The sequence below is a fragment of the Macaca fascicularis genome, chromosome 1 (assembly GCF_037993035.2).
Source record: "Macaca fascicularis isolate 582-1 chromosome 1, T2T-MFA8v1.1".
In the NCBI taxonomy this organism is placed as follows: Eukaryota; Metazoa; Chordata; class Mammalia; order Primates; family Cercopithecidae; genus Macaca; species Macaca fascicularis.
The window spans coordinates 41,421,995-41,437,377 of NC_088375.1; the positions used below are offsets into that span (position 1 = coordinate 41,421,995).

The 15,383-nt window shown below is 40.8% G+C and overlaps 1 protein-coding gene across 3 annotated transcripts in view; it reads left to right on the plus strand.

The window, feature by feature from the left end:
• The window catches only part of RGL1 (ral guanine nucleotide dissociation stimulator like 1), a 290,242-nt gene that overhangs the window by 238,951 nt on the left and 35,908 nt on the right, over positions 1–15,383 (plus strand). For all 3 annotated transcript variants that reach the window (XM_005540214.5, XM_005540216.5, XM_005540217.5), the window contains 4 exons: positions 3,578–3,762; positions 6,749–6,873; positions 7,686–7,901; positions 11,516–11,619. In XM_005540214.5, coding sequence (XP_005540271.1) covers positions 3,578–3,762; positions 6,749–6,873; positions 7,686–7,901; positions 11,516–11,619 — 630 coding nt within the window. The remainder of the gene's footprint in view (positions 1–3,577; positions 3,763–6,748; positions 6,874–7,685; positions 7,902–11,515; positions 11,620–15,383) is intronic.

Genomic DNA, 15,383 nt, shown 5'->3' on the forward strand with positions numbered 1-15,383 from the left:
GCATTGGCCAGTAATCCTGTTTTTCTTTTCATCATTATTTTGCCATGTTGCTTTCTTTTTTGAAATCTTAAAAGTTTCGCATTTGTATCTGCTTCTAAATCTATCAAGAACGGAAAGTTTCTTCCCAGGGCTGGCACACACAAAGCTACTGTGAGCCTTGGGCATGTGTCCAGGCCTTTCCAGAAAGCCTCCCTGCCTGGCGTGCTGAGAAACGCTCTGCCGATGAGGAGGGCAGGGGTCTGCCTCGTGTTCTATTGTGCTGTTTGTGTATGTCTTTCCCTTTCTCTGTTTCTTCTTCCTCCTCCCCCTTCATTCCTCCTTTGTGTGAAAATGCTTTTTTCTGGTTGATTCAGTGTCTGAGTTTGCGGTGAACTCTCAAAGCCTTCTTAGGCTAAGCTACAGGAAGGTCACTGTCACAAAGGGTAAAAAAAATGCATAGATCGCCAGAGTTCATTAAAAACATCAGATTGAGGAACACAAAATGTCCACCTAAGGGCAAGTCCAATCTGGACGAAGGCTCCTCTTTAGAACTCCCCTAGTTCTTCTGAGGCTGCAGCTTTCCATGGAGGTACGTGCTGTGTGCCCAGCAGAAATACTCACACGTGCATGCAGAGATGGAACCAAGGATGCATATGTTTTGTAGTTGTGAGAACCTGAAAATAACTTAAATACCTGCCTTGCAGTAGAAGAATACTTAATTATGGTGTGTCCATATCATGAGGAACAATAAGATAGATCTAGAGGTAATGATGAAGTATCTGTAACATACTGCTCAGTAAAAAAGCCCATGTGATTTTCTTTCTTTCTTTCTTTCTCTTTCTTTCTTTCTTTCTTTCTTTTTCTTTTTCTTTCTTTCTTTCTTTCTTTCTTTCTTTCTTTCTTTCTTTCTTTCTTTTTCTCCTTCCTTCCTTCCTTCCTTCCTTCCTTCCTTCCTTCCTTCCTTCCTTCCTTCCTTCCTTCCTTCTTTCTTTCTTTCTTTCTTTCTTTCTTTCTTTCTTTCTTTCTTTCTTTCTTTCTTTCTTTCTTTCTTTCTTTCTTTCTTTCTTTCTTTCTTTCTTTCTTTCCCCTTCCTTCCTTCCTTCCTTCCTTCCTTCCTTCCTTCCTTCTTTCTTTTTCTTTCTTTCTCTATCTATCTATCTATCTATCTATCTATCTATCTATCTATCTATCTATCTGGTTTTTTTTGGAGACAGGATCTCGCTCTGTTACCCAGGCTGGAGTGATCACAGTGGTGTGATCACAGCTCACTGCAGCCTCTATTTCTTGGGCACAATCAGTCCTCCCACCTCAGCCTCCTCAGTAGCTGGGACTACAGACGTGTACCACCACACCTGGCTAATTTTCTGTATTTTTTGTAGAGATGGGGTTTCGCCACGTTGCCCAGGCTGGTCTTAGACTCCTGGGCTCAAGCAATCCTCCTGTCTCAGCCTCCCAAAGTACTGGGATTACAGGTGTGAGCCGCCACACCCAGCACATATTACGTATATTTAAATGTGTATACATATCCACAGAAAAGCCTAGAGGGATATATTCCAACAGTTAACAAAAGGTCCTGGGGATGGGATTAAGATGAAGGGAGAGAGTAGGTATTTCGCTTTTTTAGTTTATATACATTTGTAAGACTTACTTTTTGGAATAAATAATGAGTTTTATCATAATAATTAAGGATCACAGGCATTTAAGAAGTAAATAATATATTAGCATCACTGACTCTTACCTGTAATTTTGTGTTTCTGTCTGGGTGTTCTTTTCAGTGAAACACTGTTTTCTTGTTAGGCTGCTGCTATTTTTGACTTGAGTATATGATGTGAATTATCACCTCTCCATATCTGTTTTTCCATCAGTGTCGTCGTAAGAGTATCTTTTCACTGAAATATTAAGAAACATTAAGCTAGTGGTATTAATTAGATTAATTCATCCCTCTTTTTAAAGGTACAAAACTCTTTTTCTGTAAAAGTCAAGCTGATGTATGCAAATATCAGGTTTTCAATTAATTTCTTCTGGCTTTCTGGAAGGAAGTGAAATTATTGTTCATAATTTCATTTAATCTGGACTAAATGTTTGGAGTATTGAATTATTGCTATGACTTTCATTTGATGGTTTTACGTATCTACTTCAGACGCAGGTAATTGAATATTATAGTTCCAATTGCTTTAACATTCCACATTAGTGAAACAATGATGTACACCATAGTGAAAACAGTAACACATTTATTTTCCTTCTGTTTGTACTTCAATTCCAAAAGTTAAGCATTAAATTGGCTTTAGTCATACTTATGCTTTGATGATAGTCCAACTTCTTGGTGTGAAATCAAGATGTGAAGAAAGTTAGACACACCTGTGAAAGCCCAGCTTTCAGTTTCACACATGTGGGTAATAACTTCGTCCAGTTACAGTTTAACTAAAAAAAACCAATTTGTTTGAAGTATAATTAGATGATAATTTTAAAATGCGCTAAAAAATTCTTTTTGGCTGAAAAATTTTGATAAAGTGTATAGTTAAGATGAGGTGTTGTGTCTCTGTCAATAAAATATGCATGGATTAATTTATAGTCCCTGTCATCTTCTCCAGCCTTCAGCAGTGAATATGCCTGGACTGTATGGGGTGACTGCTTGCTAGGCAGGCAGAGTATTCTGTTCTTCTCCTTGTCTGTGGCATATGATTGAGTCAGAGTGTTGGTAAAGTCCTCTTTGAAGATGAAGCGTAGAGTAACGGCACTCAAAACATTTTATTCTTTTTATCCTTCAGCTATTTGTCTCTTGCCTTCAGTGAGTGGCTGCCGCTAACCTAAAGACAACATGCTGTGTTATTACTAACATACTGGAGGGAGCTGTGCACACACAAATGACCCGGTCTCTTTTTGTGCCCTGGAAGCTTGTCTTCCCCAAGGTGGACTCTGTGTGATCCACGGAGCCATCAGAAGAAATCACCTTTGCTTATCAAGTTTTTCTCCTTTATCTTTTAAAGATGTAACTTCGCTACCTACTATTTCTCCTACTTGAAATATATTCTCCTCATTGTAATTTGAGAAACAAAAGGATAATTTTATGCGGACATTTTCAGTGTTCATGCTGAAGCCCTGGTGATCCTTGTCAACTTGAATTTATGCATTTTTCTTTCCACACTGAGGCACTTCGTTTAATCAGATGGATTTCTGGCCTACCGGCAGTCAGTTATTTCCTAACATATTAGGTGGCAGATTTTGTGGGATTTAATTTGAGCATAATCTTACTGTGTACAGATTGCTTTGAAGTTTCTTCAGGACTCACTAAACCTTCTACACATCAATTTTTCTGCCCTGTATGGGTTTTTCCAAAGTTTAGCCTCCTTCAAACAAACAAACAACAACAAAAATACCTTATCAGGTTCACTGCAGCACTCCACTTAAAACAATAAAGTTTAGTTTGTTTTCAAGTGCTTTAAATCCATTGATGTTTCTAGGAACTTTTGGATGAATGATCTGTTGACCACCTACCCAAGTTTCCCGGGGTGCCCCTGGGATCTGCCCTGGTGTCCAGGGATTGTTTTGCCTCCGCACAGCCAGTTGGGTGCAGTGACTCTCCATTTCTCTTTCTCAGTGCAATCGCTTCAATACTGAGGGCCTGGCTTGACCAGTGTGCAGAAGACTTCCGAGAGCCCCCTCACTTCCCTTGCTTGCAGAAACTGCTGGATTATCTCACAAGGATGATGCCAGGCTCTGACCCAGAAAGAAGAGCACAAAATCTTCTTGAGCAGTTTCAGAAGCAAGAAGTGGAAACTGACAGTGAGTACTTGTGTGTTCGCAGTACAAGGCTAGATTCTGACTCTCCAGCCTCCACGCTGGAGAAAGGTTCTCCCTGTGCTCGCTAATAGGAAACTTTAGTACCCTCAAAACAACATGCTGCTGGAGGATTGGCTTGGGTATAAAATTCTCAAGGTTACTGAAGGACTAATTATAGAGCCTAGAATTTTAGACAGAGAAGGGGATTTTCAAGACTACCTAGTCTGGCTCCCTCATTTTATGGATGAGGAAACTGTGGAAACTCCAGCTCAGAAAAATTAAGTAATTTCTTGGTTTCTTCTGTTACCAAGAAGAAGGTCTCCTTCAGGAACTTTAATCTTCCCTTATCAACATGTACCATGCTGAACCTGAATTTGCATTTTATTACCTGCTTAATGGCTCCTTCTATCCTTCCATCCCAACCACTCCCATCTAGCAGTCAAAGAATGAAGTCCAGTTCTGATCCTGTCCTCCCAAAAGCTTGGAAAAGGTGTTTGTCCTTCAGTAGGGAAAAGCATCACTGTAATGGGTCCCCTGCCAGTGCAGATTATCGTCATTTAGCGTCTCTAAAGGCCTCATCAAAGGAAGTTTCTGTGGCTGTTTTTCCCTGTTTGAGGAATTGACCTCCTATTTTCAAGGACAAAGGAAAGGCAACCACTGCAGGCCATGAGGTGCTTGGAACTATTAGGCTTTGAAGAAAGTCAGAAAGAGGCTGGGACAGGCTTCCAGTGTGACGTTGTATCCCTTCACTGGGGTGCTGGGTGACAGTTGCCATGGTGGCTGACCCACTTGGAGCTTCTGACAGGCATTTCCCTGAAGGGATGGCTGACTTCATCAGTGAGGGAAAGGAAATGTTCCTCAGAACCAATAAGGAAAAGCTGCATCAGCTCCAAAGAAAATAGACCTAAATTCCAAACAATACCTGCTGAATTTCTTGTGGATGGGGGACCCAGAGAGAGGGAAATGCAGTTGCATCATTGGAAGCTGACTGCCAAATACTCTATATCTCAGATGACTTCATCTGCCAGGAATGTTTGAATACCAGGGGCACTCCTCCAGCTGCAGACCTCAGCTCCCTTCAGGGCCTCCATGCCTGGCTTTGTGCTGGAGTGGAAAACGCTGTGTTGGAGCCCAGCTCTCCCCATTGGGGCTGCCCCTGGCTCCGAGCCTAATTGGGGGAACCGGTGGGACCAGTCATTCATTGTTTCCAACACAGGGACTGCAAGGCAGAGCTCATTTGGCAGGCTGAGGCAGGGGAGAGGGAGATTGCCTCAGTTCCCATGTGCTTGTTTTACCCAATTTTACTCCTGCAGAAGCAGCAAGCTCTCCTATATGTTTTTAAAAAGTAAAATTATGCTTCATGTTTTTACTTACCTCTGGAGGAGAATCAAAAGCAGAAAACAGTGAAGGCATGGACTATGCCCCAGAGAGAAAGGATCATATAATCTTCATGCACAGCAACATTATAGACACACATTGAGCTGCTGTGTTTGCTGAATGAATGGATGAATGAATGAATGGAAAGATCAAGCCTTAGCACATACCCTCCTCCTTGATTGAAGTGGGTTAGGCTCTGCATTGCAGGGCAACTGGGATATATGTATGTATTTGTTGACAGGGTAGGGGAGAGGCCCTTTCTGAACCTTTATTTGGGATCCCAAGTTTCTAATTACTCCACTAAATGAAACAGTGCCAGAGTTGTATGGAGGAAGAATTATGAAATTAGATTGCTTAACATCCTCCATGTCATGGGGTTTTAGCTTCCTTTAGCTTGTACCTGTTTGTGTCGCAGACTCCGGGGATAGGCAGTGATCCCCTCCTATGTTTTCCAGTCATAATCCAACCCCATTCGCATCTGGACCTTCAAGTCCAGGATAGAGGGGCAATCCTTAAATCACATACCTGCCACCAGCGTAGGCAGATACCCACATGCTGCCCCAAAGGGGAAGTGGTGTAGGGTCCACTCTCAGAAGCTCCTTTTCCCTGGAAAATGAAGAAAAGCCATTGTGACTTAATCCAAGATGCCCAATAGTCTTTCATTCTACAAAGAAAGAAAGAAAAGACTCAAAATATAAGCGTTCTGGAGGAGTAGTAACATGCTGATTTACATTTCTGCTAAGATATAACTGAATGTAACAAGAGTTTTCTTTCCTTGAGGACAGGTTTGACAGGAAGCAGTGCGAGGAGTGTGAAGGGGCTGAGGTTGGGAAACAACCCGAGCAGTGGGGAAAGGTTCCAGGAAAGGAAGGCTGGGGATTTAAGTCAGAAAAACTTCATCAAATTTCAGTCTTTCCAAATGGAGACTGGAGGTCCTATTCCAGGTGTGGGCTCTTCTGCTTTTTATTCGGAGTCCTGGGTATGGATTTTCTCCATGCTGTGCCCTATGTAATTTGCTAATTGATGATCTTGTCTGTGATAGGTTCAGGTGAATTTAGTTGAAGACTGTTCTGCTTCACGCATTCTTAGCTTTGGGTGGAAGTTGAAAGTGACTGAACATTTTGAGAATTTTGAGGGCTTCGTCAGCATTTTTAACACCAAAATGGCTCATTTTATTGCCCGAGTCTGACCTGCCTTCATGGCGAGTCCTTCCAGGCTTCTGGTTATAAGTCGCCCAGCAACCAAGAATTGCATGGTTAGGGTTTAGGAGTTAGTTGGATTAGTCCTGGAGCTGATCTGATCAAAAAGTTTGCAAGAGCCCTAGACGAAGGACTGTCTCTAGACTTTGCCTATCCTGGTTCTGTCCTTGGCTTAGGAGCCAGTGGTTTGTCAGAGTGAGAGCATGAGGGCTCTGGTCTTAATAGAGAATCCAAGAACAAGCAGAGATGGGAAGATCTCCATTGCTCTTAGATGTGTTGTGCTTGTGGTTGTCTCCCTGAGAGTGTTCTGGAGGATTAGCCTTCTTCTTCCTAAATAATAGAAGTCTGATGACTCTATAAGCAAGACTGTATACACTGGCACCAAATTACTAATCTTTTCCATATGTGAACAGATGGGCTTCCCAACACGGTCTCCTTCAGCCTGGAAGAGGAAGAGGAACTGGAGGGTGGAGGGTCAGCAGAATTCACGTGCTTCTCAGAAGATCTCGTGGCAGAGCAGCTGACCTACATGGATGCAGTATGTCTTCTCTTTGTGATCCAGTGTACTTTCACTTAAAACATGGGAGAGTGATGGCACTGGTGCCCCAGAGAAAGCAGTGGGATAATGTGATTTTAAGTTTTTTTGAATCCCTGAGAGAGGCTGTGCCTGCAGATGCAGAGTTAAGATGTGACTTGAATCAATCATCTGAATAATTCAGCCCTGAGCTCTTCTTGCAACTCTAGGAGAAGGTGCTTTTGGAGCTCAAGACACAGAGGGAAATAAGAATTCGAATCCCTGTGAAACAAAATCTGCCTTGTTCTGTGGGTATTTTTCTCCCTTTACACTCATAAATATTTCAAGATCTGAACTGTTTATTTGGAGGACTGTAAAGGGATCAAAGTATAAGTTAGGATAAAATAAATTCACAGAATCCACATGTGATTGTATCTGGCTCCTCATTTCCACGTGTGCTTTCTGTACTTTTGAAGTTCGAATATTTTTGTGAGCTGGACATATTTGAGTATGTCAGTCACATTGCATAGGTCGGCGTTAGCTGATAAATACAAGAGGACTGTGAGAAGTTATCATGGTAGCTTTAGCTCTTCTGCTTTACCACTTTTGAGAAAGCAGCGTGGAACATGGTGGAGATTTTCCTTCTAGTAAACATTATCGATGAGTATATTAATTATTTACTTTTGTCTGTTGAAATGGATACCATGAGGCAAATCAAGTAGAAAAGGATTATTCAGGCATTCACAAAATTACCAATTTACAGATGACCCAGATGACATGCTTTGCCATATGAAATGTCTGTGTTGTCCTTAAAGTCAGTTCCTCTTTTGTTCCAGCAACTCTTCAAGAAAGTAGTGCCTCACCACTGCCTGGGCTGCATTTGGTCTCGAAGGGATAAGAAGGAAAACAAACATTTGGCTCCTACGATCCGTGCCACCATCTCTCAGTTTAATACCCTCACCAAATGTGTGGTCAGCACCATACTGGGGGGCAAAGAACTCAAAACTCAGCAGAGAGCCAAAATCATTGAGAAGTGGATCAACATCGCTCATGTAATTGTCTTTTATAAAATATTCTTTGTGTTTGGTAGATGCAAGAGACTACTCCATCACTTTGTTTAAATGGTTTAGCTGTTTGGTTGAAAAGGGAGTCAAAAGACCATATATGAGAGCCCACTGGGTTTTTGTTGTTGTTCCAGAGTAAGAAAAAAGTTGCCTTTCTAAACTTGGCAGCTTATTTATTTTCCTCTTTTTTAAAAAATTGGTCCCCTACTTACTTCTTCCCAGTTATGGGTTCTCATACTGCTACCTCTCCAGAGTAAGACATTCTGTCTGCTTTCCCCTTTGTATTCACGACAGACTGAGTGTTGGTTTCAGCACCATGTTCAGTAAATATAAATGGATGGTCTGCATGTCAAAACAGACCGCTCTTCAACCCAGAGTGATTACCTATGCCCCCTCCTAGTACCTGGAGGCATTACATCTTCTGCAGTTTTGAAGAGCTGGTACTTTCTCAGAGTCCTGAATCTCTTTTCTGAAGGACAGAGACACTTACAGAGATCTCATATTAATCTGAGGCCATATCTCATATTAATCTGAAGTTGGAGGGGAAGAGTCTATTCCTAGGTCTGACTCACCTTCTTCCGAGTGTTGGAGTCTAGTCTCTTGGATGAACTGCTTACATACCATGGGACCTCCCCTTCACAGCATCTTATGTCATGACTGAGAAAATGGCAACAGTGTGCAGTCAGTGGGCCACCAAATATTTTGTGAACTCCTAATGTGTGTAAACCACAATATTATGTACTTAGAGGACATACTAGGATAGAGCATAATTGTTTGTTTACAGGAACCCATACTCAAACAAGGAAGTTAAGATACACTGGAATTATCTCAGCCTGAGGCAGTAGAGGAGTGGGGCCATGGGAGATAAGCGCTGTAAAAGTGGAGGAGAGAGGAATCATTTCTGATTGGGTGATCAAGGAAGGTTTCACAGATGAATTGACATTTGAAATTAACTTTGAATAACAGATAAGATTTTTGGTATTTGAAGAGTAGAGGGGTATTTTTTTTTCTAGGCAGAATAAATTACATCAGCAAAATAATGATTGTGAAAAATTATGACTATGAAAATATCATAGTAATTTGTGTTCTGGGCACTATGGTTCAACTCTCAACCAAAACACATTTTGCTTTATATCCCCTTAAATATATTTTTCCTTCAGCCCCTATCGATAGGGCATAATGTTGCATTCTCTTTTGTTGTCTTTGATTAAAGAGCAGAGACACAATTGTGCCAGATAATTTGCCTTGTTTTGAGTCTTCAGGTAGTCTGTTATTACAGACTTCTTAGTGTATGACAAAAGGCAGCAAGAAACAAAGAGTATAAGTTGCATAAACAACTTATTATATTTCTCCTATTCTAAATCGAGCTTATTGCTCAGCAAGTAAGAGATACAAAAGAAGTTCTGAGTGAGACATAGCGTGGAAGTTCTCTGTCTTTTTAGAATGATAAGGAATTTTTTTTTTTTTTTTTTGCCATAAATGTCACAGCATGTCTCAAAAGCAGACTGTCTACCCCAATTCATTCAACCACTTTGGCTATAGTGACAATATAACATCTGTGTATATGACATAGTGGGGCTCAAGGGATGACTTTTGGTCCAAATTGAATATAAATTGTGCATTATGTGGTAATAAGAAATGCAAGTTGAATCATTTGAAGTATATTTCAAATCCCATGTCATGTGCTAATAATAAAGCCAAGGGCTTTTACTTTTTTCGGTGATATCACTTCCTAATATTGAGTATGTTGTATCTTTTGCAATTGTGTAGGGAAATATAATAAAATAATGAGACTCACCAGTGGTTTGCTACCAAGATTTATTTTACTTTTCCTGCATTCACCGTAGTCAATTTCTATTGAAAGAATGTTTGAAAAAGAAAATTTTTCTGACTTAAAATGACTGTATTTTCTTGAACTGCCCTTAATGGTATGTTTTTACTTTTGCATCACATGTCCTGGAAGATGCCTCTTTTTCTAGAAATGGGGCCAGATGCCTTTTGTACTCCTTTAAACCCTCAGTTTAAACCTTTTTTTGAGTAATGTGTTCCATATGTTTATTTCAATTTGCATGATGTATCTGTGCCTGAGTTCCTTTTTTTATTGCAAGTTTCCTGATTTTTAGAATATAACTTTTGTGAACCTTTGTTGAACCATGCTCCCATAGGCTTAGTTTCCAGATTGCAGTTCAGAACATTTCTCTTGTTCTCTGTCTCTTCCCCTTCTTCCCTCCCTCCCTCCTTCCCTCCCTTCCTCCTTCCCTTCCTTCCCATCCTTCCCTTCCCTTCCCTTCCTTCCTCTCTTTCTTTGTTTCTCTCTTTCTCTCTCTCCTTCTCTCTCTTTTTCTCTTTATATCTTTCCAAATAAGGGGAGGACATTGAGGCATTTAAAAAGGGTGGACATGACTTTTATTAAGTACTTTGGCATTTACTCTAAAGAAAACGTTTGAGGGTTTGTTTGGCGTAGTTTTCAGTGTCCAGATTTTGGCAATGCTAACTTAGAGTGCTGTTTTTCCTTCATATTCAGGATTAATATTTCTTTGTGGAATGATTCTCGAAGTGATTTACATTTGTACCAAATCACTCTGGGACCTCTTACCTGAGATACTGTACACAAAGCCAAATACGTGCTCACATGGTGTACTTACTTGTAAACACTGGGCCTATTACACTGTCACGTGCCTGTATATGAAGCATCTCCTTTGACATAAGGCCTGGTCCACCCTCCTCACGTTGCTGCCTTCCCCATGCCAGCCAAGAATGGGACTTTCTCTCTGTCTGTTTTGCTGTCCCTACTATTCAGTCACAGGACTTTGACTCCAAGGTCACTAACTGCTGATGCTATAGGATCCTTATGGTAGCTTAAGTTTAAATAGGGAGCCTCTCTCCTTACCCAGAAAATGGCATCCAGAATGTTTCCTGTTCTCTTTCTGTTTTGTTTTAAAACATTGCCAAAATGAATTTTATTTTAAAAGGCCAAGTTATTTTGGAAGCATTGAAGTACCAAGGTGTTTTTGAATGTTTATGGTTGCAGAACAAGCCAATTTGAAACCAAATGAATGTGTATAAAAATATCCCCCTTGGCTAAGAGCATAAAAGCCAAAGTTCAACTTGTGGTGAATTTTTATTGCCAAATTATATACACCTCTGTGGACAAGGGTTGGTCATGAGCTGTTCAATACCATCTGACCTCAAGAGTGGCTGCTGCCCACCTCATTTTGTGGATCTAAAGACGATCTAAAGTGCATATTTTTAGGACGTCTGTGTGCTTTCAGCAGAAGAAAATTGCTCTTTCTAGCATAGCTCTGTAGACTTACCTCCATTAGTGTTTTTACTGGGAAAGCTGGAAACTATAAAAGTGTAACAACAACACAAAAAAATATATTGACGGGAGAAAAACAAGCATACTGTGCCAAAATCTATAAAAGTGTTTCGATGACTGGGGTGGGAGGAAGGAGCCACTTTTTGATGTTCAGTATTTATACAGCTGCCTATTTAGTGGTAAGAATTCATAGCAGCTGTGATACCTCTAAAACAGGAAACCACCAAGTCACTGTAATATTGATAGTTAAATGTCTTTTATGTTTTAATCACTCCCCATGCAGGAATGTAGACTCCTGAAGAATTTTTCCTCCTTGAGGGCCATCGTTTCGGCACTGCAGTCTAATTCCATCTATCGGTTAAAAAAGACTTGGGCTGCTGTCCCAAGGTAAGTTCCCAAGTGTCTGCTCTACTTTTATTTGGCCAGAATAATTAGTTGTTGCGATGGGTCCTCACCTTCAAAGCTCATATCGCATAACTAGAGAAACATATTTGAAATCCTCTGTGTGTTTCAGGCAGGGTGCGTCTTACACATAATCATTAATGACTTTTGAGGCAGGGCTCGTGCAGAAATCAAACTCATTCTAAGTATACCAAAGCCAAGGTTATTGGCTTTGGGGATGATCTGAAGGATGTGCTTATTATCTGGATTTTGAGGGATAAAGTCATGGAGTGATGAAGTTACAGCAATTTGCCATTACTTCTGGTTATTTTTCAGACTCACTGCAAAGCCCTAAGCTATTTTAGGACTCAAGGGGTAATGTGTGCAGATAGGACATTAGTTCTTGATGTTCAGTAGGAAGCTATTTAGATGTCCTTTTAGTTTCAGCATTTTAAAAGCTATCTTATTGGCATTAAAAACCTTTAAATGTTCTTTTCTAAGTACCTGAAATTATTAACTGGCCACATCCTATGCTGTTTTTCTTCATATTTCTTGGTGCAACCTTTGGAATAATTAACAACTCAATTTCCTGATGTTTGCACTACTGCCATCTCTTCCATTTCTGGAACTTCACTGTAGATCAAAGAACTTTGTGCAAAGGAAGGAAAGGTGAGGGAGGGGGAAGTTCTGATTCTCTGTCACTACAGATTTAGAGGCTGGGGATTGTGTTGTGAGTACAACTAGGCCAGCTACATTAAACAAGTCTGCCCAGGTTTGAACTAGTGAGGAATTTGGGCTACATCAGGGAAGAATGTATAAATTCTGTATGGTCTATACCACATATGGTATAGTCAGTTTCAGTTAGGAGGAGCGGGAGACCAGCTGGCTTCCCAGCCAGGCTGCCTTAGTGGGGCAGAATGGAAGGTCTAGGTCCTCAGTTTCATAAGTTTACTCAGAGTTGATCAAGCCCTGAGGGACTGACACTGTTTGAATTTGCAAGAGCCCCAAGCTGGTAAACCAGAGCTTCATAAAGTTATGCTGAAAAATGAGTGCCACAATCCTCAAGCTTGCTGATAAGCTCATATTCTCATTCAGGAGATAGTCCACTTGGTGTAAGCCAAATTATTTATTAGGTGATTCTTTGATGGGTAAAAAGAAAAAAATAAAGTGGACGTTTATAATGCCTTATGTTACAGAGCTGTAGAAGCCACAGCTACTTGCACTCCAAAGCCCGTGCTTTGTTTCTGATGCCAATATCTATCAGTAGAAGAAATGGCAGGCTTTTCAAAGACCAATGCAATTTTCATGATTATTACTCTTTTCTTGGGTTCTTTCTTCTCTGTTTTGAATAATCAAGGTGATTGTGTGTATTAAAGAGAGATTAGTTGGTTGATTTTCCTCTGCACACATTTCTCCTTAAGAATGATGGGGTCGCTGGGCGCGGTGGCTCAAGCCTGTAATCCCAGCACTTTGGGAGGCCGAGACGGGTGGATCACGAGGTCAGGAGATCGAGACCAACCTGGTGAACATGGTGAAACCCCGTCTCTACTAAAAAATACAAAAAACTAGCCGGGCGAGGTGGCGGCGCCTGTAGTCCCAGCTACTCGGGAGGCTGAGGCAGGAGAATGGCGTGAACCCGGGAGGCGGAGCTTGCAGTGAGCTGAGATCTGGCCACTGCAACTCCAGCCCGGGAGACAGAGCGAGACTCCGCCTCAAAAAAAAAAAAAAAAAAAAGAACGATGGGGTCATATAAAATCATTACTTGATAGACACTGGTGGAATACAATGGGAAAATCAGAAGCATGCAGTGTCCCCGCCCTCCACACCTCTACTTCACCTCCTCTTTCCCTTATCACCACTCCCCACTCAACTGTAGTATCAAAAACAAAGGGACAGTCAAGTGTTAAAATGCAGCCTTACTCGACTGATTGCAGCCTTGTCTGATTGCCACGAAAGGTAATTCTTTGGTTGTTGAAAAAAGAGCACTAAGGAAAGTCATGTAACCAGCCTAAGATTTCTTCCACAGCAAGTTTGAGACTAAAACATGAGCAAAAAAATTAATGGACTTGTATCTTAGTCTCCTTGGTTGCCATATGAAAAGATTTATTCTAGCTGTATTTTAAAACTATTTTCTAAAGACAAATGAAAAACCCTCTAAGCTGCATTCTGTATAACATATGTTTCGGGTTTGTTTCTTAGTTGGTTTGCGTGTGTTTTAGCGAGGACACTACAGAAGTGTCACAGTTCCTTAAAGAACACACTTCTATATCAGCTTCACATGTTCTCTATTGCAAAATTCAAGGAACAGTGTTAAGATAACTTATTTGGACATGGTGCATCTATACAATGGAGTATTTTGCAGGCATAGAAGGAGCGTAGTACTGATACATGGTGTAACATGAAGGAATCTTGAAAACATGCTAAATTAAAGAAGCCAGCCACAACAGCTACACATCGTATACTTAGACTTGTATATGAAATGTCCAGAATCAGCAAATCTGTGGACACAGAATGTAGATCAGTGGTTACCTAGGGCTGGGGCTGGGAGGATGGTAGGGTCACAGGGTGATAGCTAAAGGATAGAAGATTTCTTCTTGAGGTGATAAAATATTCTAAAATTGATTATGGGGATGACTACTCAACTCTGTGAATATAGTAAAAAGTATTGGACTGTGTACTTCAATGATATGTGGATTATATCTCAATAAAGCTGTTATTTAAAAAAAAAAAAGAAAAGAAAAAAAGATATCTTATTTGGTTATTACTTTCCCTATAATCCTTGACATTTGTTGCTTTAAGTAGACAGAGAGGATACTTATTCATTTAGGGCCACATATAGTTAATTTTGAAATGATTTTCTCCAAATATGAGTAGCTTAATGATTTTCTTTATTATTTAGAGTAATATTACACTCACTATAAAACAAACAGGCTCTTAATAATATGTTTTTTTCATAATAATGAAAATGTTGCATAAATAGTGATATTGCCCCTGTTAATTCTTTGTCTTCAGAATCATGCACCCATTAACCCTGGAGGGTGTGTAGAGAAAGCCACGAGGCTCACAGAGATGTAGTATCCTGGAAAGGGAGAGGGCAGAGCAGATGCTTTGCATATGTGGTTTCACTCACTTTCCCAGCAGTCCCATAAAAGCGCTGTCATATTTCCCTTGTAGAGATGAGACAATTGAAGCTCAGGAAAATTAAGCAGCTTGTCCAGGATCATTCAGAAAGTGAGTGGAGAGTTGCAACTGAACTCACCACCTCTGGTTGCAGAGCCCATCCCGGTTCCACCATTCTCCTCTGACTCTGGGAGTAGGAATAGTGGCCTGTGAGCCAGCAAATTTGGCTTCCATACCTGCAACTCTCAGCAGTTATTCGTGGAAATTTGGGAAAATCCCTGGTTCTGGCATCTTCATCTCTAAAGTTAGGGGCCTGGCCAAGATGACCTCTCAGATCTGTGGGCTCTGTGTGTGTTGCTAACAGTCTTTTTTTTTTTTTTTTAAACTCACTGACAAGAACATGTCCTAATTGAACAACTTGATGCCCCAGTTGAATAATGCTTTTTTATGATTATAATATGCATTGCTAGGGAAATATACCTCTCTTCACATGGGCCAAGTCCACCTTAAAAGAAATAAAAAGTCACCCCGCATAAAAAAATTCATGGGCCTCATCTGTGCTTGCAGTACCCACCAACCCTGAGAGGAGTACAATCCCTCCTTAGACGTGCGTCCTGAAGACAGCTGGGCCGAAGGTGTCGGGTTATTCC